Raw genomic sequence first — 25608 nt, 5'->3', positions numbered from 1 at the left:
AACACGTCGTGCAAAATTTCATCCCAATCGGATAAGAATTGCGCACTCTAGAGGCTCAAGAACTCAAGACCCAAGATCGGTTTATATGGCAGCTATATCAAAACATGGACCGATATGGCCCATTTACAATACCAACCGACCTACACTAATAAGAAGTATTTGTGCAAAATTTAAAGCGGCTAGCTTTACTCCTTCGGAAGTTAGCGTGCTTTCGACAGACAGACGGACGGACGGACGGACGGACGGACGGACGGACGAACGGACGGACGGACGGACGGACGGACGGACGGACGGACGGACGGACAGACGGACGGACATGGCTAGATCGACATAAAATTTCACGACGATCAAGAATATATATACTTTATGGGGTCTCAGTCGAATATTTCGAGTAGTTACAAACAGAATGACGAAATTAGTATACCCCCCATCTTATGGTGGAGGGTATAACAAGTAAAAAGGCGTTAAGTTTGCCCGGGCCGAACTTTGGATACCCACCACCTTGGATATATATGTGAACCACCTTTCCTCAAAAGTGCAAAATTCATACCTTATGCCCCATAGCAGCTATGTTCCGATTTGGACCAGATACTAATAAGTAAAAGTTATTGTTCAATTGTATATAACAAAATATTGGTCTTTTTAGTAGTTATATCTAAAAATAAACCGATCTGAACTATATACCACACGGATGTTGAGAAGCATAACATAAGTCAGTGCGTCAAATTTCAATGCAATTGGATTAAAAATGCGCCTTTTGTGGGGCCAAGACTTAAAATCGAGAGATCGGTTTATATGACAGCCACATGCAAATCTTGATCGATCTAGACCAAATTGCAGAAATATGTTGAGGAGCTTAACTTAACTCTTTGTCCCAAGTTTCGGCAACATCGGACAATAAATGCGCTTTTTATGCCCCCAAAACCTAAAACCTATATGGCAGCTATATCCAAATCTGAACCGATCTGAGCCAAATTGACGAAGGATGTTGAAGGGCCTAATACAACTCACTGTCCCAAATTTTCTCCAAATCGGATAACAAATGTGGCTTTTATGGGCCTAAGACCCTAAATTGGAGAATCGGTCTATATGGCAGCTATATCCAAATCTGAACCGATCTGACCCATATTGACAATGGCAGTTCCAGGAGTAGTAAGGGAATAATTTGTGTCCAATGTCATGAGAATAGGTCTACACAAATGTCGTGGAAAACGTATTGCTAAATCTTAACCAATTTGATCAAATTCATCAGTACTGTCGAGCGTTATAAGAAAATCACCAGTGCGAAACTTCATGGGAATCGGCTGACGATATTATTGCAATATTGAGGATCCTAACACAAATAAGCAGCTATATCCAAATCAGGACCGATCCGGGAAGTATTGAACAGGAAAGACGAGGAGCCTAAAACAAATCGCCATACCAAATTTCAGCGAAATCGCACAACAAATGCGATTTTTTTCGGCACAAGACCTTAAGTCGAGAGATCGGTCTGTATGGAAGCTATATGTAAATCTGAATCGATCTAGGTCAAATAAACCAAGGATATTCAGGGCCCTATAACAATTCACTGATTCAAATTTCAACGAAATCGAAATATTTAAAATTTCAGCGAAATAGGGAAATAAATAAAGCTTTTATGGACTTCAGGCACTACATTGGAAGATCGGTCTATATGGCAGCTTTATCTTAATAACGATCGGAGCAATATTTGGGTGGGAGACTTAAAAAAATCATAGATTCAAATTTCAGCGAAATCTGGTAATAAATGCAGCTTCTTTGGGCTTCAGACCCAAAATCGGCACATCGTTCTATAGGGCAGCTATATCCAAATATGTTTAGATTTCGAACCTAACCTTCGAACTTAACCTGGGTACAGAAAAAAGACGTATCTCTGCCAAATTTCAGCTCATATCTCAATTTTTGAAGGCTGTTGGGTGATTACAACAGACGGACGGACGAACTTTGAAGACTAACAAGTAAAAAGGCGTTAAGTTCGGCCGGGCCGAACTTTGGATACCCACCACCTCGGGTATATATGTAAACCACCTTTCATCAAAATTCGATGAAAATTTCATACCTTATACTCATATACCTCATACCGATCTGAACTATATACGACACGGATGTCGAAAAGCCGAACATAAGTCGCTGTGTCAAATTTCAGTGAAATCGGATTATAAATGCGCCTTTTATGGGGCCAAAACTTTAAATCGAGATATCGGTCTACATGGCAGCTATATCGAAATCTGAACCGATTTGGGCCAAGTTGCATAAACATGTCGAAAAGCCTAACACAAAGCACTGTCCCAAATTTCGGCGAAATCGGACAATAAATGCCTCTTTTATGGGCCCTAAACCTTAAGTCGAGAGATCGGTCTATATGGCAGCTATATGCAAATCTGGACTGATCTGGGCAAAATTTAAGAAGGACTTAGAAGAGCCTAACCAATCTCACTGTAACAAATTTCAGCGACATCGGACAATAAATGCGTCTTTTATGGCCCCAAAACCTAAAACCTAGATATCGGTCTATATGGCAGCTATATCCAAATCTGGACCGATCTGTGCGATATTGCAGAACTATGTCAAGGGGCTTAACTAAACTCACTGTTCCAAATTTCGGCGACATCGGACAATAAATGAGCATTTTATGGGCCCAAAACCATAAATCAAGAAATCGGTCTAAATGGCAGGAATATCTAAATCTGAACCGATCTGGACCAAATTGAAGAAAGATGTCGAATGGCCTAACACAACACACTGTCCCAATTTTCAGCAAAATCGGTTAATAAATGTGGCTTTTATGGGCCTAAGCCCTAAATCGGCGGATCGGTCTATATGGGGGCTATATCAAGATATGGTCCGATATAGCCCATCTTCGAACTTAACCTGGTTATGGATAAACAAGTAAAAGCGTGCTAAGTTCGGCCGGGCCGAATCTTATATACCCTCCACCATGGATCGCATTTGTCGAGTTCTTTTCCCGCCATCTCTTCTTAGGCAAAAAAAGGATATAAGAAAAGATTTACTCTGCTATTAGAGCGATATCAAGATATGGTCCGGTTTGGACCACAATTAAATTAAATGTTGGAGACCTGTGTAAGATGTCAGCCAATTCGAATAAGAATTGCGCCCTTTGTGGGCTCAAGAAGTAAAATAGAGCGATCGATATATATGGGAGCTGTATCGGGCTATATACCTATTCAGACCATAATAAACACGTATGTTAATGGTCATGAGAGAATCCGTCGTACACAATTTCAGGCAAATCGGATAATAATTGCGACCTCTAGAGGCTCAAGAAGTCAAGACCCAAGATCGGTTTATATGACAGCTATATAAGGTTATGGACCGATTTAAACCAAACATGGCACAGTTGTTGGATATCGTAACAAAATACTTCGTGCAAAATATCATTCCAATCGGATAAGAATTGCGCACTCTAGAGGCTCAAGAAGTCAAGACCCTAGATCGGTTTATATTGCAGCTATATCAGGTTATGGACCGATTTGAACCATACTTGGCACAGTTGTTGGATATAATAACAATACACGTTGTGCAAAATTTCATTCCAATCGGATAAGAATTGCGCACTCTAGAGGCTCAAGAAGTCAAGACCCAAGATCGGTTTATATGGCAGCTATATCAGGTTATGGACCGATTTAAACCATACTTGGCAGAGTTGTTGGATATCATAACAAAACACGTCGTGCAAAATTTCATTCCAATCGGATAAGAATTGCGCACGCTAGAGGCTCAAGAAGTCAAGACCCAAGATCGGTTTATATGGCAGCTATATCAGGTTATGAACCGATTTAAACCATACTTGGCACAGTTGTTGGATATCATAACGAAACACGTCGTGCAAAATTTCATCCCAATCGGATAAGAATTGCGCACTCTAGAGGCTCAAGAAGTCAAGACCCAAGATCGGTTTATATGGCAGCTATATCAAAACATGGACCGATATGGCCCATTTACAATACCAACTGACCTACACTAATAAGAAGTATTTGTGCAAAATTTCAAGCGGCTAGCTTTACTCCTTCGGAAGTTAGCGTGCTTTCGACAGACAGACGGACGGACGGACGGACGGACGGACGGACGGACGGACGGACAGACGGACGGACATGGCTAGATCGACATAAAATTTCACGACGATCAAGAATATATATACTTTATGGGGTCTCAGTCGAATATTTCGAGTAGTTACAAACAGAATGACGAAATTAGTATACCCCCCATCTTATGGTGGAGGGTATAAAAAAGAATCTGTGCAAAATTTCAGCTCAATATATCTACTTTTAAAGACTGTAGCGTGATTCTAACAGACAGACGGACAGACGGACGGACATGTCTAGACCGTCTTAGATTTTTACGCTGATCAAGAATATATATACTTTATAGGGGCGGAAATGGATATTTTAATGTATTGCAAACGGAATGACAAAATGAATATAACCCCATCCTTCGGTGGTGGGTATAATAAAGACATATTTATGCCAATATCTCAAGTTTTGTAGGCTGTAGAGTGATTACAACAGACGGACAGACACACGGACATCGTTATATCGCCTTCGAATTTCACGACGATCCGAAAAATATATACTGTGTAGGTCGGAAATGGATATTTCAATATGTTGCAAACGGACTGAATTAATATACCTCCTATCCTATGGTGGTGGGTATAAATATCTATATTAAATAATAAATATAATAATATATTAAAGTATTAAATTTTTCTATTAATTTATAGCAAAGCCTCCTTTGTTGTTCGGAAGTTCAAAAATGTTGTATGGATTCAGTCAAAAATTGTATATTTTATAACAGCAGATAGTGTTCTTTCAGGAAAGGGAAGTTTTAGTACCCTTTCTTTCTTGAAAGGCTAGTTATAGTATTGTTTCCTTCGTGAAAGGGTAGTTTCGGTAACCTTTTTATACCCACCACCGAAGGATGGGGGTATATTCATTTTGTCATTCCGTTTGCAACACATCGAAATATCCATTTCCGACCCTAAAAAGTATACATATTCTTGATCAGCGTAAAAATCTAAGACGATCTAGACATGTCCGTCCGTCTGTCCGTCTGTCTGTTGAAATCACGCTACAGTCTTTAAAAATAGAGATGTTGAGCTGAAATTTTGCAAAGACTCTTTTTTTGTCCATAAGCAGGTTAAGTTCGAAGATGGGCAATATCGGACTATATCTTCATGTAGCCCCCATAAAGACCGATCTGCCGATTTAGGGTCTTAGGCCCATAAAAGCCACATTTATTATCCGATTTTGATGAAATTCGGGACAGTGGGTTGAGTAAGACCCCTGGACATCCTCTGTCAATTTCGGATCGGTCCAGATTTGGATATAGCTGCCATATAGACCGATCTCTCGGTTTTAGGTTTTGGGTCCATAAAAGCCACATTTATTATCCGATTTTGCTGAAATTTGGGACAGTAAATTGTGTTAGGATCTTTGATATCCCTCATTATTATACCCTCCACCATAAGATGGGGGGTATACTAATTTCGTCATTCTGTTTGTAACTACTCGAAATATTCGTCTGAGACCCCATAAAGTATATATATTCTTGATCGTCGTGACATTTTATGTCGATCTAGCCATGTCCGTCCGTCTGTCCGTCCGTCCGTCCGTCCGTCCGTCCGTCCGTCCGTCTGTCTGTCGAAAGCACGCTAACTTCCGAAGGAGTAAAGCTAGCCGCTTCAAATTTTGCACAAATACTTCTTATTAGTGTAGGTCGGTTGGTATTGTAAATGGGCCATATCGGTCCATGTTTTGATATAGCTGTCATATAAACCGATCTTGGGTCTTGACTTCTTGAGCCTCTAGAGTGCGCAATTCTTATCCGATTTGAATGAATTTTGGCACTACGTGTTTTGTTACGATATCCAACAATTGTGCCAAGTATGGTTCCAATCGGTTTATAACCTGATATAGCTGTCATATAAACCGATCTTGGTCTTGACTTCTTGAGCCTCTTGAGTCCGCAATTCTTATCCGATTCGAATGAAATTTTGCATGTAGTACTTCCTTATGATATCCAACAACTGTGCCAAGTATGGTTCAAATCGGTCCATAACGTGATATAGCTGCCATATAAACCGATCTGGGATCTTGACTTCTTGAGCCTCTAGAGGTCGCAATTATTATCCGATTTGCCTGAAATTTTGTACGACGGATTCTCTCATGACCATCAACATACGTGTTTATTATGGTCTGAATCGGTCTATAGCCCGATACAGCTCCCATATAAATCGATCTCTCTATTCTACTTCTTGAGCCCCCAAAGGGCGCAATTCTTATTCGAATTGGCTGACATTTTACACAGGCATCCAACATATAATTTAATTGTGGTCCAAACCGGACCATGTCTTGATATCGCTCTAATAGCAGAGGAAATCTTTTCTTATATCCTTTTTTCCCAAAGAAGAGATGCCCGGAAAATAACTCGACAAATGCGATCCATGGTGGAGGGTATATAAGATTCGGCCCGGCCGAACTTAGCACGCTTTTACTTGTTTTGGTGCAGATGGGTCCAGTTTTGGGTATAGCTGCCATATAGACCGATCCTCCGATTTAGGGTCTTAGGCCCTTAAAAGCCACATTTATTATCCAATTTTGCTGAAATTTGGAACAGTGAGTTGTGTAGGGCCCCTCGGCATCCTCTGTCAATTTCGCTCAGATCGGTCCAGATTTGGATATAGCTGTCATATAGACCGATCATCCGATTTAGGGTCTTAGGCCCATAAAAGCCACATTTATTATCCGATTTTGCTGAAATTTGGGACAGTAAATTGTGTTAGGATCTTTGATATCCCTCATTATTTTGGTGCAGATCGGTCCAGTTTTGGATATAGCTGCCATATAGACCGATCCTCCGATTTAGGGTCTTAGGCCCTTTAAAGCCACATTTATTATCCGATTTTGCTGAAATTTGGAACAGTGAGTTGTGTAGGGCCCCTCGACATCCTCTGTCAATTTCGCTCAGATCGGTCCAGATTTGGATATAGCTGTTATATAGACCGATCTCTCGGTTTTAGTTTTTGGGCCCATAAAAGCCACATTTATTATTCGATTTTGCTGAAATTCGGGAGAGTGAGTTGCGTTAAGCCCCTCAACATCCTTAATCAATTTGGTTCAGATCGGTCCAGATTTGGATATAGTTGCCATATAGACCGATCATCCGATTTAGGGTCTTAGGCCCATAAAAGCCACATTAATTATTCAATTTTGCTGAAATTTGGGACAGTGGGTTGTGTTAGGCCCTTCAAGATCCTTCGTCAATTTGGCTTAGATCGGTCCAGATTTGGATATAGCTGCCATATAGACCGACCTGCTGATTTAGGGTCTTAGGCCCATAAAAGCCACATTTATTATCCGATTTTGCTGAAATTTGGGACAGTAAATTGTGTTAGGATCTTTGATATCCCTCATTATTTTGGTGCAGATCGGTCCAGTTTTGGATATAGCTGCCATATAGACCGATCCCTCGAGTTCAGGTTTTGGGCCCATTAAATGCTCATTTATTGTTCGATGTCGCCGAAATTTGGGACAGTAAGTTAAGTTAGGTCCCTCGACATAATCCTTCAATATGCCACAGATCGGTTAAGATTTGGATATAAAGGGTGATTTTTTTGAGGTTAGGATTTTCATGCATTAGTATTTGACAGATCACGTGGGATTTCAGACATGGTGTCAAAGAGAAAGATGCTCAGTATGCTTTGACATTTCATCATGAATAGACTTACTAACAAGCAACGCTTGCAAATCATTTTCAGTGAATCTTTTTCAGTGAAATCATTTTCAGTGAATCGACAAATTTTGTTCAGCGATGAGGCTCATTTCTGGTTGAATGGCTACGTAAATAAGCAAAATTGCCGCATTTGGAGTGAAGAGCAACCAGAAGCCGTTCAAGAACTGCCCATGCATAACGAAATATGCACTGTTTGGTGTGGTTTGTACGCTGGTGGAATCATTGGACCGTATTTTTTCAAAGATGCTGTTGGACGCAACGTTACGGTGAATGAACACATTTCGAACCGAACACTGATTTTGGTAATAAAATTCAATGATTTGCAAGCGTTGCTCGTTAGTAAGTCTATTCATGATGAAATGTCAAAGCATACTGAGCATCTTTCTCTTTGACACCATGTCTGAAATCCCACGTGATCTGTCAAATACTAATGCATGAAAATCCTAACCTCAAAAAAATCACCCTTTAGCTGCCATATAGACCCATCTCTATATTTCAGGTTTTGGGCTTATTAATGGTGCATTTATTGTCCGGCGTCGCCGAAATTCAGGACAGTGAGTTAGGTTAAGCCCTTCGACTTCCTTCTGCAATATGGCCTAGATCAGTCCAGATTTGAATATAGCTGTCATATAGACCGATCTCTCGATATAAGGCTTTGGGTCCATAAAAGGCGCATTTATTGTCCGATTTCGCCGAAATTTGGGACAGTGTGTTGAGTTAGGCCCTTCGAAATTTTTCTGAAACTTGTGCTAAATCGGATTAGATTTCACTGAAATTTGACACAGTGACTTATGTTAGGCTTTTCGAAATCCGTGTTGTATGTAGCTCAGATCGGTTTATTTTTAGATAAAGCTACTAAAAAGACCAATATTTTGTTATACACAATTGAACAATGACTTGTAGTTATAAGTATTTGGTCAAAATTGAAACATATTTTTATATCACTGCTATGGGACAAAAGGTATACAATTTTTACCGGATTTTGATGAAAGGTGGTTTACGTATATTTCCGAGGTGGTGGGTATCCAAAGTTCAGCCCGACCGAACTTAACGTCTTTTTGCTTGTTTTCTGATAAGATAGTTGTACTAATCTGAAAGAGATAAAGGTTCTGAATTGATCCGAATACTTATAAACAGTTCTATCTGTCTTCCATTTGAATGTTATAAACAAATGCGCTCAGTTATAATATCCTGTACCATGGTATTGGTATAAGGTATAAGTACTATACTTGATGCTGTGATTTAGGGACATATTAAATATATATTTGCATACTACATTAGTGCGAAGCCTATGTTCGCTATAGTCTATTACTTTTATTCTGATTTATATATACTAAAGTATGAACCCTTTATAACAACTTTGTTGATATGAGCATACATACTTTGCATTCTTTACGCAGATGACACTATGTCAGGGAAGATATAAAAATTAATTAATCACAAGTCTAAATTGAGTGCAGCAAACGAGATAAACGAAAAATAGTGTTTTGCTAAACCAGAAAAAAAAATTGAATTCGACTGTAGAGTTGATACAGCTACGTCACTCTGTGAAATTCCCTATTAAAAGCTGCTGCTGGTGCATATGTTTCAAAGTGGAAGATTATAATATATACATTTTTGTCTATTGACAAATCCTAAAGAAGGATAAGAGTTCAAATCTCCAAACTTTCATAAGTTAAACAAACAAAAACAAAATGTTGAATGTGTTCGTAGCACTAAGTACGAAAATTTATTTTTCAAAATTTAAATTTGCTTAGAAACCCGTTTAAAATAAAAATGATACTAAGAAAAAACCCCTTCTGTATGAATTGCAGTAGATCTCCAATTCTTCTTCGTCCAATAAAAGTATGCTTTGCAAATTTAACTTAAACAAGGATGTCGAGGGCCTAAAATAAATTACTGTCCCAAATTTTTCCAAATTGGGCAATAAAAGCGCCTATTATGGGCCTAAGACCTTAAATTAAGTGTATCTCCATAGTGGCATAGGGCGGATTTATAACTGCATTCTAACCTACTTGGATTTTCGTTTTTGTGGACACAAAAAAATATTTGACAGTTTTTTTTTATACCCTCCACCATATTTTCGATATAAATTCGCAAAAAAATATGTCGAATACTTGATGCAAATAGTTTTTGCTACAGTTAATATATTTGGAAAAAATAGCAAGTAAAAAAGGCGTTGAGTTCGGCCGGGCCGAACTTTGGATACCCAACCACCTCGGGTATATATGTAAGCCAACTTTCGTCAATATCCGGAGAAAAATGCAAACCTTATGCCGCAAAGGAGCTATATCGAAATATATTCCGATTTGGACCAAATACTAATTAGAACAAGTCATTGTTCAATTTGGTATAACAAAATATTGATCTTTTTTAGTAGCTATACCCAAAAATAAACCGATCTTAACTATAAACGACACGGATGTTGCAAAAGCTTAAAATAAGTCAAATTTCAGTGAAATTGGACTATAAATGCTCCGTTTATATGGCCAAGATTTTGAATCGAAATATCGGTCTATATGGCAGCAATATTCAAATCTAGACCGATCCGGGCCAAATTAAACAATGATGTCGAATGCCTTAATTCAATTCACTATTCCAAATTTCGGCGAAATCGGACAATAAATGCGAAGACCAAGACCTCAAATCGAGAGATCGGTCTATATGATAGCTATATCCAAACCTGGACCGATCTAGGCCAAATTGAAGAGGGTTGTCAAAGGGCCAAACACAACACACTGTCCCAAATTTGAGCGACATCGGACAATAAATGCGCCTTTTAAGGGCTAAGACCCTAAATCACTAAATCGGACTATTGGTTTATATAGCAGCTATATCTAAATTCGGACCGATCTGGGCCAAATTGACGAAGGATATTAAAGGGCCCAACACAACTAATTGTCCCGAATTTCAGCAAAATCTGAAAATAAATGTGGCTTTTATGGGCCTAAGACGCTAAATCGGAGGATCGGCCTATATGGCAGCTACATCAAAATCTGGACCGAACTGAGCCAAATTGACGAAGGATGTCGATGGAGATAATACAATTCACTGTCCCAAATTTCAGCAAAATCGGGTAGTAAATGTGTAAATTATGGGCCTAAAACCCTATATCGATCGATCGGTCTATATGAGTGCCATGTCAAGATATAGACCGATTTAGCCCATCTTTGAACTGCTTATGGACAAAAAAAGAATCTGTGCAAAGTTTCAGCTCAATAACTCTATTTTGAAAGACAGTAGCGTGATTTCAACAGACAAACGGACAGACGGGCGGACATATCTAGATCGTCTTAGATTTATACGCTGATCAAGAATATATTGGGTTGCCCAAAAAGTAATTGTCGGTAATATAGTAGTAATATAGTCGGCGTTAACAAATTTTTTCAACGGCTTGTGATTCTGTATTTGCATTCTTTCTTCTGTCAGTTATCAGCTGTTACTTTTAGCTTGCTTTAGAAAAAAAGTGCACGAAATTTTGTTTACATTTGTTTGTTTGGCGTCAATTTTAATATGGGTACCACATGTATTGAACGACATTCATTTAACAAACCGAATCAACGCTTGTGATATGCACCTTAAACGCAATGAATTCGATCCGTTTTTAAAACGAATCATAACTGGAGATGAAAAATGGATTGTTTACAACAACGTTAGTCGAAAACGAGCATGGTGAACCAGCTCAAACCACTTCAAAGGCAGATATCCACCAAAAGAAGGTTATGCTGTCTGTTTGGTGGGATTGGAAGGGTGTGGTATATTTTGAGCTGCTTCCAAGGAACCAAACGATTAATTCGGATGTTCACTGTCAACAATGGGACAAATTGAATACAGCCATCAAGGAGAAGCGACCAGAATTGGTCAATCGTAAAGGTGTCATATTCCACCAGGACAACGCTAGACCGCACACATCTTTGGTCACTCGCCAAAACCTGAGTGAGCTTGGCTGGGAACTTTTGATGCATCCACCATATAGCCCTGACCTTGCACCATCAGACTACCATTTATTTCGATCTTTGCAGAACTCTTTAAATGGTAAAACTTTCGGCAATGATGAGGCTATAAAATCGCACTTGGTTCAGTATTTTGCAGATAAAGGCCAGAAGTTCTATGAGCGTGGAATACTAAATTTGCCAGGAAGATGGCGAAAGGTTATCGAACAAAATGGCAATTTTATATTTGATTAAATTTCATTCTAAGTTTTATTAAAAATGCATTTACTTTCTTTTAAAAATTCCGCAATTACTTTTTAGACAACCCAATATATACTTTATTGGGTCGGAAATGGATATTTCGATGTGTTGCAAACGGAATGACAAAATGAATATACCCCCATCATTCGGTAGTGGGTATAAAAAATTTATATCGGTCAAAATTCAAAATTAGCAGCTCTTTAAAATAGAATTACGTTATCAGGAGAGAACATGGGTTTCTCATAATGTATGTCATAAATGGGTGACATTTCCACTGTTACGGTTCAATTAAAAACAAGTAAAAACGTACTAAGTTCGGCCGGGCCGAATCTTATATACCCTCCACAATGGATTGCATTTGTCGAGTTCTTTTCCCGGCATCTCTTCTTAGGCAAAAAAGGATATAAGAAAAGATTTCCTCTGCTATTAGAGCGATATCAAGATATGATCCGGTTTGGACCACAATTAAAGTATATGTTGGAGACCTGTGTAAAATGTCAGCCAATTCGAATGAGAATTGCGCCCTTTGGGGGCCCAAGAAGTAAAATAGAGAGATCGATTTATATGTGACCTGTATCGGGCTATAAACCGATTCAGACCATAATAAACACGTATGTTGATGGTCATGAGAGAATCCGTCGAACAAAATTTCAGGCAAATCGGATAATAATTGCGATCTATAGAGGCTCAAGAAGTCAAGATCCCAGATCTGTTTATATGGCAGCTGTATCAGGTTATGAACCAATTTAAATTATACTTAGCACAGTTGTTGGATATCATAACAAAATACTTCGTGCAATAATGTATTCCAATCGGATAAGAATTGCGCCCTCTAGAGGCTCAAGAAGCCAAGACCCAAGATCGGTTTATATGGCAGCTATATCAGGTTATGAACCGATTTGGATCATACTTAGCACAGTTGTTATATATTATTACCAAACACCTCGTGCATATTTTTTTTCCAATCGGATAAGATTTGCGCACTGTAGAGGCTAAGAAGTCAAGACCCAAGATCGGTTTATGTGGCAGCTATATCAAAACATGGAGCGATATGGCCCATTTAAAATACCAATTGACCTTGACTAATAGGAAGTATTTGTGCAAAATTTCAAGCGTCTAGCTATACTCCCTCGGAAGCTAGCGTGCTTTCGACAGACAGATGGACGGACGGACAGACGGACGGACGGACGGACAGATGGACAGACGGACAGACGGACGGAGTTACAAACAGAATGACGAAATTAGTATACTCCCCATCCTATTGTGGAGGGTATAAAAAGAGATGGCATAAAGTTCCTGATTATGCGACAACTTTTGAGACAGCACCAACCAATTAAAATATTTTCTCATATATGTATTGGACATGGGTGTGTATGAGTACTTTTTGATAGGTATGGCATACATCATACGCTACCTTGGTCACTAATTTTCCATACAAAAATAAATGGCAAGGAATTATTGGGTTGTCCAAAAAGCAATTGCGGATTTTTTAAAAGAAAGTAAATGCATTTTTAATAAAACTTAGAATGAACTTTAATCAAATATACTTTTTATACCCACCACCAAAGGATGGGGGTATATTCATTTTGTCATTCCGTTTGCAACACATCGAAATATCCATTTCCGACCCTATAAAGTATATATATTCTTGATCAGCGTGAAAATCTAAGACGATCTAGACATGTCCGTCCGTCTGTCCGTCTGTCTGTTGAAATCACGCTACAGTCTTTAAAAATTGAGATATTGAGCTGAAATTTTGCACAGATTCTTTTTTTGTCCATAAGCAGGTTAAGTTCGAAGATGGGCTATATCGGACTATATCTTCATATAGCCCCCATATAGACCGATCCGCCGATTTAGGGTCTTAGGCCCATAAAAGCCACATTTATTATCCGATTTTGCTGAAATTTGGGACAGTGAGTTGCGTTGGGCCCTTCGACATCCTTGGTCAATTAAGCTCAGATCGGTCCAGATTTGGATATAGCTGCCATATAGACCGATCCTCAGATTTAGGGTCATAGGCCCATAAAAGCCACATTTTATATCCGATTTGGATGAAATTTGGCACAGTGAGTTGTGTTGAGCCCTTCGGCATCCTTCGTCAATTTGGCCCAGATCGGTTCAGATTTGGATATAGCTGCCATATAGGCCGATCTTCCGATTTATGGTCTTAGGCCCATAAAAGCCACATTTTTTATCCGATTTTGCTGAAATTTGGGACAGTGAGTTGCGTTGAGCCCTTCGACATTCTTCGTTAATTTGGCCTAGATCGGTCCAAATTTGGATATAGCTGCCATATAGACCGATCCTCCGATTTATGGTCTTAGGCCCATAAAAGCCACATTTTTTATCCGATTTTGCTGAAATTTGGGACAGTGAGTTGCGTTGAGCCCTTCAACATCCCTCGTCAATTTGGCCCAGATCGGTCTAAATTTGGCTATAGCTGCCATATAGACCGATCCTCCGATTTATGGTCTTACGCCCATAAAAGCCACATTTATTATCCGATTTTGCTGAAATTTGGGACAGTGAGTTGCGTTGAGCCCTTCGACATTCTTCGTCAATTTGGCCTAGATCGGTCCAAATTTGGATAGAGCTGCCATATAGACCGATCCTCCGATTTATGGTCTTAGGCCCATAAAAGCCACATTTATTATCCGATTTTGCTGAAATTTGGGACAGTGATTTGCCTTAGGTCCTTCGATATCTTTCTTCTATTTGGCCCTGATCGGTTCAGATTTGGATATAGCTGCCATATAGACCGATCTCTCGATTTAAGGTTTTGGGCTCATAAAAAGCGCATTTATTATCCGATGTCGCCGAAATTTGGGACAATGACTTGTGTTGGGCCCTTCGATATTTGTCTTCAATTTGGCCCAGATCGGTTCAGATTTGGATATAGCTGCCATATAGACCGATCTCTCGGTTGAACAATGACTTGTAGTTATAAGCATTTGGTCTAAATCGGATGATATCTATAAAGCTGCTATGGTACTTAAGGTATGCATTTTTCACTTGATTTTGACGAAATGTGGTTCACATATATACCCGAGGTGGTGGGTATCCAAAGTTCGGCCCGGCCGAACTTAACGCCTTCTTACTTGTTTTACACTTTTTTTATGAAGCAAGCTAAAAGTAACAGCTGATACCTGACAGAAGAAAGAATGCAATTACAGAGTCACAAGCTGTGAAAAAATTTGTCAACGCCGACTATATGAAAAATCCGCAGTTATTTTTTGGGCAACCCAATATTATACCCATCACCATAGGATAGGAAGTATATTCTTTTGGTAATTCCGTTTGCAATACATCGAAATATCCATTACCGATCCTACGAAGTATATATATTTAGGATCGTCGTAAAATTCTAAGGTGATTTAACGATGTCCGTGTGTCTGTCTGTTGTAATCACTGTACAGCCTACAAAAATTGAGATATTGAGCTGAAATTTGGCACAGATACGTCTTTTTGCTGCATGCAGATAAGTTAGGCTCTTGAACGGGCCAAATGGGACGATATTTGGAAATAGCTGCCATATTGACCGATCTGCCGGTTAGGGGTCTGAAGCCCATAAAAGATTAATTTATTACCTAATTTCGCTGGCATTTCCAACAACGAGTTGTTTTGAGCTTTCCAACACTGGAACCAACTATGGTTGAGAACGAACCACATTTGTATATAGCTGCCATTTATTCCGATCTGCCAGTTAAATGTCTGAAGTTCATAAAAGCTTTAGTTATTACCCGATTTCGCTAAAATTTAAACCAGAGAGTTGATTTAAGCCTCCCGAAATCTGACTCAAATATGGTTCAGATCGGTTTATATTTGGATATAGCTGCCATATAGTCCGATCTACCGATTAAAGGTCTTAGGCCCATAAAAGCTTTATTAATTACCTGATTTCGCTGAAATGTGAATCAGTGAGTTGTTTAAACCATCGCGCCATCTGACCCAGATATTTTAAAGATCGTACGATATTTAGATAGAGCTGTCAAATAGACCGATATGCCGATTAAGGGTCAGAAGCCCATAAAAGCTTTATTTATTACCCGATTTCGTTGAAATTTGACATAATAAGTAGTTTTAAGCCTCCTCACATCCGACCCATATATGAAGCAAATCAGACTATTTAGATGTAACTGTCATATAGACCGATCTTCGAGTTGCGGGTCTTTATCCCATAAAAAAGCGAAATTCTAGCTAGAGTTCGCTAAAACGTTTACTTGTATATGAGCTGTCGGGAGCTGAAAATATGATCGACACCATCCCCTATTTAGATATAACTATGGCTGTAGAAGTGTTGGTATAAAATAATAGGATGGTTATTATATCCTTGGTGGTGGGTGGCCAAGGTTCGGCACGGCCGAACTTAATTCATTTTTATTATACCCACCACCGAAGGATGGGGGTATATTCATTTTGTCATTCCGTTTGCAACACATCGAAATATCCATTTCCGACCCTATAAAGTATATATATTCTTGATCAGCGTAAAAATCTAAGACGATCTAGGCATGTCCGTCCGTCTGTCCGTCTGCCCGTCTGTCTGTTGAAATCACGCTACAGTCTTTAAAAATTGAGATATTGAGCTGAAATTTTGCACAGATTCTTTTTTTGTCCATAAGCAGGTTAAGTTCGAAGATGGGCTATATCGGACTATATCTTCATATAGCCCCCATATAGACCGATCCGCCGATTTATGGTCTTAGGCCCATAAAAGCCACATTTTTTATCCGATTTTGCTGAAATTTGGGACAGTGAGTTGCGTTGAGCCCTTCAACATCCCTCGTCAATTTGGCCCAGATCGGTCTAAATTTGGCTATAGCTGCCATATAGACCGATCCTCCGATTTATGGTCTTACGCCCATAAAAGCCACATTTATTATCCGATTTTGCTGAAATTTGGGACAGTGAGTTGCGTTGAGCCCTTCGACATTCTTCGTCAATTTGGCCTAGATCGGTCCAAATTTGGATAGAGCTGCCATATAGACCGATCCTCCGATTTATGGTCTTAGGCCCATAAAAGCCACATTTATTATCCGATTTTGCTGAAATTTGGGACAGTGATTTGCCTTAGGTCCTTCGATATCTTTCTTCTATTTGGCCCTGATCGGTTCAGATTTGGATATAGCTGCCATATAGACCGATCTCTCGATTTAAGGTTTTGGGCTCATAAAAAGCGCATTTATTATCCGATGTCGCCGAAATTTGGGACAATGACTTGTGTTGGGCCCTTCGATATTTGTAGGGTCTTAGGCCCATAAAAGCCACATTTATTATCCGATTGAGCTGAAATTTGGGACAGTGAGTTTTGTTAGGCCCTTCGACATCCTTCGTCAATTTGGCTCAGATCGGTCCAGATTTGAATATAGCTGCCATATAGACCGACCCTCCGATTTAGGGTCTAAGGGCCATAAAAGCCACATCTTCTATCCGATTCCACTGAAATTCGGGACAGTAAGTTGTGTTAGGCCCTTCAACATCCTTTGTCAATTTGGCCCAGATCGGTTCAGATTTGGATATAGCTGCCATATAGACCGATCCTCCGATTTATGGTGTTAGGCCCATAAAAGCCACATTTATTACCCGATTTTGCTGAAATTTGGGACAGAGAGTTTTGTTAGGCCCTTCGACATCCTTCGTCAATTTGGCTCAGATCGGTTCAGATTTGGATATAGCTGCCATATAGACCGATCCTCCGATTTAGGGTCTAAGGGCCATAAAAGCCACATCTTTTATCCGATTCCAATGAAATTCGGGACAGTGAGTTGTGTTAGGCCCTTCGACATCCTTTGTCAATTTGGCCCAGATCGGTTCAGATTTGGATATAGCTGCTATATAGACCGATTTCTTGATTTAAGGTTTTGGGCCCATTAAATGCTCATTTATTGTCCATGTCGCCGAAATTTGGGACAGTGAGTTAAGTTAAGCTCCTTGACATACATCTGCAATATCGCACAGATCGGTCCAAATTTAGATATAGCTGCCATATAGACCGATATCTAGGTTTTAGGTTTTGGGGCCATAAAGACGCATTTATTGTCCGATGTCGCTGAAATTTGAGACAGTGAGTTTAGTTAGGCTCTTCGACGTCCTTCTTCAATTTTGCCCAGATCGATCCAGATTTGAATATAGCTGCCATGTAGACCGATCTCTCGATTTAAAGTCTTTGCCCCATAAAAAGCGCATTTATAATCCAATTTCACTGAAATTTTACATAGTAACTTATGTTAGGCTTTTCAACATCCGTGTCGTATATGGTTCAGATCGGTTAATTTTTAGATATAGCTACTGTACTTATTAGTATTTGGTCCAAATCGGAACATGTTTTGATATAACTGATATGGGTCATAAGGTATGAAATTTTCACCGAATTTTGATGAAAGGTGGTTTACATATATACCCGATGTGGTGGGTATCTAAAGTTCGGCCCGGCCGAACTTAACGCCTTTTTACTTGTTACTCGTTCTTTCTGTGGAATAGACGTTTCTTCTCTCTCCTATTCTCCCGATATCTCTCTTTCGTCTGGCTCGTTGCTACTAATTGCACTGGTTGCTCTATGTGCTGCATTCTTCGCCTCAATAGCATCTCGACACTCTTGGTAGTACCATCGGTTTCTTGGCGGAGGCTTCCGGTACCCATGTACGGATTTCGCGCTATTTTCCATGGAGTGGGCAATTGTTTGCCAAGGAGTGCTTTCATCAAGCAGTTGGGTCAGTCGAGTGGAGTATGCCGTTGCCATATGTTGTGTTTGCAGTTTTTCAATGTCCAGCTTCCGTGCAGTGTCAGATCGTACTTTCCTCGCAATGATCAAACGGGTGCGGACCCTTGCTGCAACAGAATAATGATCCGAATCTATATTCGCTCCACTGATCGATCGTACATCCAAGACGCTGGTGTCCCGTTGTATCCTGTGGAAATGCTTTTCCATCAAAATCCTCAAATCTCTCCGGTCATTCAAGTTTTTTTGGGCTATTTTTCTTTCACGTACAACTACTTTCGCAAGACTCCTTTATTGCAAGCTAATAATCCTGTTTTATTTATTTCTTTCAGATTTAATACACAGCGAAGAAGTCACCGAGCCATTTAATGCTTTTAAAATCTACGAAGAAACAATGGCAAAATCTACAGTACCCACTTACACTCCACCGCCTTGGATTGATCCATACTTTGATCCGACAACACCTCGTAATGTAACGGCTCTTATGGGAAAATCAGCATATCTGAGTTGTCGAGTTCGTAATTTAGGAAATAAAACGGTAAGTACCAAATGCCATTTTAGGAACATGAACCTAGGTACAATATAAGTTTACCTTAAGCGAGTAATTGCAAAATCACATGCTTAATTTTTAAGAAAATTTGGTTTTTCTTGATAAAAATTGCTTGTTTCTAGATATTTAGGTCACCAAATCGTGGAAAATTTTAAACATGGCTGGATATATCAGAAATTCCGGCAGCATGAGGTAATAACCATCCGATCCCATGGTAGCCTGTTGTAGGCACCGGATTGACCCGATGGAATCCTTCATCGGCAAGGGCTACTTCCTCAGTGTACGTGTTCGTCCTTTTATCGTCATGGGAGAGGCCCATCCCGGAGTGCCTTCTCCCCACGCTTCTGGTCCGTACGGGGATTGAAAACAACCCCGAACCCTGGTTCTGTTCGGTTTGGCAGAACCACCTCCTTCATCGGTCGATGTCGGGGAGGTGTAATCGGTGCATGAAGTGGGTACATTTCGGATCTTGCTCTGGCCTTACATCACTACGAGAGTATAGTCAGAAAATGTTGCAAGGCGCTGTGCGAACATAGACAGCAGTGATCCTCGTCGTCGAACTATGCAACCCCCCGACCTCTCCCATGCGGCAATATACGCAACAGCAGCATCTCAGCCCCAATTTTGCTAGGCCATTGCCGGGAATTGTATCATTTTTGCAATTGAATTGCAATGCTCTTCCCGGCAAGATCGAAGAGATTGTGGATTTTATGAGTCGGATGAATATATTGGTCGCAGCGATCCAGGAGACAAAGCTGACTAACACCTGCAGCTTGCACAGTTGTCACGGATACAATGTACTACGTATGGATCGCTCAAGGAATAGTGGTGGGGGATTGGCCTTCGTGATAAACCACTCCGTCCAATATAGAGCTCCAATCACGCCCGCGCCTGGAGTTAGTGACCCCTACATGGATTGCATGGGGATAGCAGTCAGGTCCGGTACTGCCGAGATAGACATATACAACGTGTACATACCGCCCGGTGGTAGATGTGTCCCAATTAATGGCCAAGCTTACAACCCCGGCACAGTGGGTTACTATCTGGCCATAATCGTCAGGTTCTAGGAGACTTTAATGCGCATCTCATTTCATGGCACCAGCATAGCATACCATTGGCAGAACAGATTGAAGGCTCCACGTTTAGCACGGTGAATGAGGATGCCCCCACTAGGACTACCTGGAGGTGTAGTAGCTTGCCATACATTTACTTTACATCCCCCTGATCTCCTGAGTGATGTATCCTGGCAAACCGTCATCTCTTTGGGGTCAGACCAACTTCCCAAAATTCTCACCATCGACCGACCACCCGACTTCATAACCTCTGAGCGCCAGACGTTTATCAATCAGATGAAGGCCGATTGGGCTGGCTTCAGAGAGTACACCAATCGCCGCTTCAGTGAACTGACACCTCCTCGGATGTGTTAGTTGCCGAGAGGAAATTCCGAGACATCATTAACGCAGCAACCGTTCGCTTTATACCAGTCTGTCGATTCCCCCAAGTGCGGCCCAATTTCCCGACGCAGGCAGTGGCAGTCGCAGACGAGCGTGATGGGATTCGTTGTACGGACCCCACTCATCCCAGAATCTGCGGGCTAAATCTGGAATTAAACAGGGTAGTCAACGAACATAGGCGGAATTTGTGGCTAGAACACTTGGAGCAATGCAACTTAGGCTCTAGTTTAGGCAAGCTGTGGCCTACTGTTAAGTGACTCGCGAAACCCGGCAGAAGGGATGACAGGACGTCAGCTACTTGTGGCAACGTAATCGTGACTGATCCGAAAAGATGCGCCAGATTGTTCAACCGTCAATTTATTGTGCATCCCGAGAGTGACAGGACCAGGAGGAGAGCCATTCGCCGCATTCGTGGTCTCCGAGCCGATGGACAGCCATCACAATTTCCCGTGGGCGAAGTTACGAACATCATCCGTGGAGCCAAATCATCCAAGGCGTTGGGTCCCGACGAAATCTCTACACCGATGATAAAGAATCTGGATTTACCTGGAGTTGAGTACCTTACCACCGTTCTCAACCTGTCTTTGAACACTCTTATAGTTCCCGATGTCTGAAAAATACGTAGAGTGATCCCGCTACTGAAGCTTGGAAAGGACCCGAGTTTGGGGGAGTCGTACAGACCTCATCCCCTTTCTCTCACTAGTAGAAAAGACGCTTGGAGCATTACTCCTCTCGCGCCTAGTAGGAGAATTTCTATTCGCGGATCATCAAAATAGATTTCGAAGACTGCATAGCACAACAACTGCTTTGCATGCAATTACCGCACACATTTGACATGGGTTCAACCAGCCCAGGCCACTTGAAGGGTCAGTCCTCATGTCACTGGACCTATCGAAGGCATTCGACACGGCCAGCCCTGCCAAACTATTTGACGACATCGCCAACACGTCCCTCCGGCCGGGCCTGAAACGCTGGTTCGCGAATTATCTATGTGGTCGCCAGTCATTTGTGGAATTTATTGACAAAAAGTCGAAGCTCCGTAGAGTGAAACTGGGAGTTCCCCAAGGCGAAGTGGCATCTTCGGCACTGTTTAACCTCTACCTATCCACCAATCCACCCTCTCCAGACGTCTTAGAGTTTCATATGCGGACGATTGTACGATGATGGCATCAGGCCTTCCACCAATTGTTGACATCTGCGATAGGTTGAACGTCTACCTCAACAAGCTTGGCTCATATTTCGCTGAAAGAAATCTGAAGAAATCTGCCACCAAATCTTCAGCCACATTGTTCACTACAAATATGCGTGAGTTGAATGCCAAGCTGACTGTGATGGTCGATTGAGAAATGATTCCGACCATCAAGTGTCCCTAAATACTTGGTGTCACATTTGAATAAAGTCAAAGGTAGAAACAAGTTCCTCAAGACACTTGCCGGCAGCACATGGGGTGCAGACAACGAAACCTTGTTGACAATGTACGAAGTAATTGGCCGGTCTGTGGTTATGCCACAGCCCAGAAAGCTTAAGGTAGATCTACAAGATCTTGAACTTGAGGTTCAACGCTACAAGAGAGAACCTCTAGATCAAGCGGGTATAGACAACATTCACGCAGATACGGTAGCAGATGCCGTGAATAGCTACCGGGTAAATGTAGTCATTGGAGAACGACCGTCTCCCATTGCACCCGAAGAAATTGACCTATCCTGGCAAACCAGAAAAGTTCTGGCTCAATTATCTTCCGGCATATACAGCCGCCTCAACTCATACAGAGCAAGGATTAATGTCGATGTTCAAGATGTATGACGCGATTATGACCAGGGACCACACGATACACTTCACATGTTTAACTTCCCAGCCAGACCCACTCGACTTAGACCCAGATCCCTTTGGACGCACCCCATCTTAGTGGGTGGGTTCCTGGACCTTGACACTCAACAGAATCAAGCTGACGAATGATAGAACATAACAAACTACTACAACAACAACCACCGGATGAAATTTTTCTTCCGATATACACGTCGGAATTACAACCAAGGCGTTCGCCCACGTAGGCGGAAATTCTAACCTCTACGCCACAGTGTCCTCCACTATCATTACAATTTGAAATACAAATTCGCCCATGAGCATTCCATTTAAGGAACAGAGGCAACCTTCTCCCATATCAATGAGTGCAGTTCGATTCAAGTTTAAGCTCAATGATAAGGGGCCTACGTTTTATAGCCGAGTCCGAACGGCGTGCCGCAGTGCGACACCTCTTTCGAGAGCAGTTTTATATGGCATAGTACCTCACAAATGTTGCCAGCATTAGGAGGGGAAAACCACAGCTGCAATTTTTTTCTGATGGTCTCGCCAGCATTCGAACCCAGACGTTCAGCGTCATAGGCTAACCTCTGCGCTACGGTGGCCTACAAGCATAATACCTCACAATTTTCGCCAGCACCAGCAGGGAAAAACCACCGTTGAAATTTTTTTTCTGATATTCCCACCAGGGTTCGAACCCGGGAGTTCAGCATCATAGGCGGACATTTAAATGTATATAAGTTAAAATCATGAAAGATAAAACTGAATTCCTATATTTATTATTCCTGCAACTTGTTTCTCCATTGGTGAAGCTTCTCTAAAAATCCTGCTCATCGTAGCAAATTGTTTATGGTCCTTCAAACAAAAAGGATAAAACAGGACGAGTAGGACTGGAAAATATCGTTTGCAATTAATTGCGATTACATAGAGTTTTTGAGTCTTTATTATCATTACAGTTGTTCTCTAAACTCCTTCCATTTATTGCTTCGGACCATTTAAAATGCTTGAGTGAGTCTCTTGAAATTGAGAAAATCACCCCCTAAAGAGATTCTGTCGACTCTTTTTCTTTGATGTTTCCGTATTGGTAACAATTTTAAATGTATTTTCTGTTCTGTGCTGTCACACTAGCAGCAGAACAAAGAAGAAAGCAAACAAAATTAAGTTACTATTGCCGAAATGAAACGAAATGAAATGGAATAAGAAAAAATGTTAGCAACAAATTTTAATTACTTATCTATGAAAATTATTGCAGCCATCTTTGCACAAAAAGGAACAAATGACAATTGTAATGGGAGCTTCCAAAATGTACATTAAGATGTAAATTAGAAAGCCGGGCTTTAAAAAAATGGTGAGGGATTTTAGATGTAAATGGTTGAATGCACTTGAGTAGAAAATATTGGGTTGCCCAAAAAAGTAATTGCGGATTTTTCATATAGTCGGCGTTGACAAATTTTTTCACAGCTTGTGACTCTGAAATTGCATTCTTTCTTCTGTCAGTTATCAGCTGTTACTTTTAGCTTGCTTTAGAAAAAAGTGTAAAACAAGTAAAAGCGTGCTAAGTTCGGCCAGGCCGAATCTTATATACCCTCCACCATGAAGCGCATTTGTCGAGTTCTTTTCCCAGCATCTCTTCTTAGGCAAAAAAAGGATATAAGGAAAGATTTGCTCTGCTATTAGAGCGATATTAAGATATGGTCCGGTTTGACCACAATTAAATTATATGTTAGAGACCTGTTTAAAATGTCAGCCAATTCGAAAAAGAATTGCGCCCTTTAGGGGCTCAAGAAGTAAAATAGAGTGATCGATTTATATGGGAGCTGTATCGGGCTATAGACCGATTCAGACCATAATAAACATGTATGTTGATGGTCATGAGAGAATCCGTCGTACAAAATTTCAGGCAAATTGGATAATAATTGCGACCTCTAGAGGCTCAAGAAGTCAAGATCCCAGATCGGTTTATATGGCAGCTATATCAGGTTATGAACCGATTTGAACCTTATTTTACATAGTTGTTGAAAGTAACAATAACAAGTAAAAGCGTGCAAAGTTCGGCCGGGCCGAATCTTATATACCCTCCACCATGGATCGCATTTGTCGAGTTCTTTTCCCGGCATCTCTTCTTAGGCAAAACAAGTAAAAGCGAGCTAAGTTCGGCCGGGCCGAATCTTATATACCCTCCACCATAGATCGCATTTGTCGAGTTCTTTTCCCGGCATCTCTTCTTAGGCAAAAAAGGATATAAGAAAAGATTTGCTCTGCTATTAGAGCGATATCAAGATATGGTCCGGTTTGGACCACAATTAAATTATAAGTTGGAGACCTGTGTAAAATGTCAGCCAATTCGAATAAGAATTGCGCCCTTTGTGGGCTCAAGAAGTGAAATAGAGAGATCGATTTATATGGGAGCTGTATCGGGCTAAATACCGATTCAGACCATAATAAACACGTATGTTAATGGTCATGAGAGAATCCGTCGTACAAAATTTCAGGCAAATCGGATAATAATTGCGACCTCTAGAGGCTCAAGAAGTCAAGATCCCAAATCGGTTTATATGGCAGCTATATCAGGTTATAAACCGATTTGAACCATTTTTGGCACAGTTGTTGGACATCATAACAAAATACTACGTGCCAAAATTCATTCAAATTGGATAGGAATTGCAACCTCTACAGGCTCAAGAAGTCAAGACCCAAGTTCGGTTTATATGAAAGCTATATAAGGTTATGGACTGATTTTCACCATACTTAGCACAGTTGTTGGATATCGTAACAAAACACGTCGTGCAAAATTTCATTCCAATCGGATAAGAATTGCGCACTCTAGAGGCTCAAGAAGTCAAAACCCCAGATCGGTGTATATGGCAGCTATATCAGGTTATGGACCAATTTGAACCATACTTGGCACAGTTGTTGGATATTATAACAAAACACGTGGTGCAAAATTTCATTCCAATCGGATAAGAGTTGCGCACTCTAGAGGCTCAAGAAGTCAAGACCCAAGATCGGTTTATATGGCAGCTATATCAGGTTATGGACCGATTTGAACCATACTTGGCACAGTTGTTGGATATCATAACAAAGCACGTCGTGCAAAATTTCATCCCAATCGGATAAGAA

General features: G+C 40.7%; 1 protein-coding gene across 1 annotated transcript in view; it reads left to right on the top strand.

Annotated features, from left to right (window-relative positions):
* The window catches only part of LOC106088346 (uncharacterized), a 331585-nt gene that overhangs the window by 243776 nt on the left and 62201 nt on the right, over positions 1-25608 (top strand). Inside the window, exon 4 of the mRNA XM_059361089.1 lies at positions 19017-19222. Coding sequence (XP_059217072.1) covers positions 19017-19222 — 206 coding nt within the window. The remainder of the gene's footprint in view (positions 1-19016; positions 19223-25608) is intronic.

This window comes from Stomoxys calcitrans, chromosome 1 (assembly GCF_963082655.1).
Source record: "Stomoxys calcitrans chromosome 1, idStoCalc2.1, whole genome shotgun sequence".
Lineage (NCBI taxonomy): Eukaryota > Metazoa > Arthropoda > Insecta > Diptera > Muscidae > Stomoxys > Stomoxys calcitrans.
This window is presented reverse-complemented; position numbering and strand designations above follow the sequence as displayed.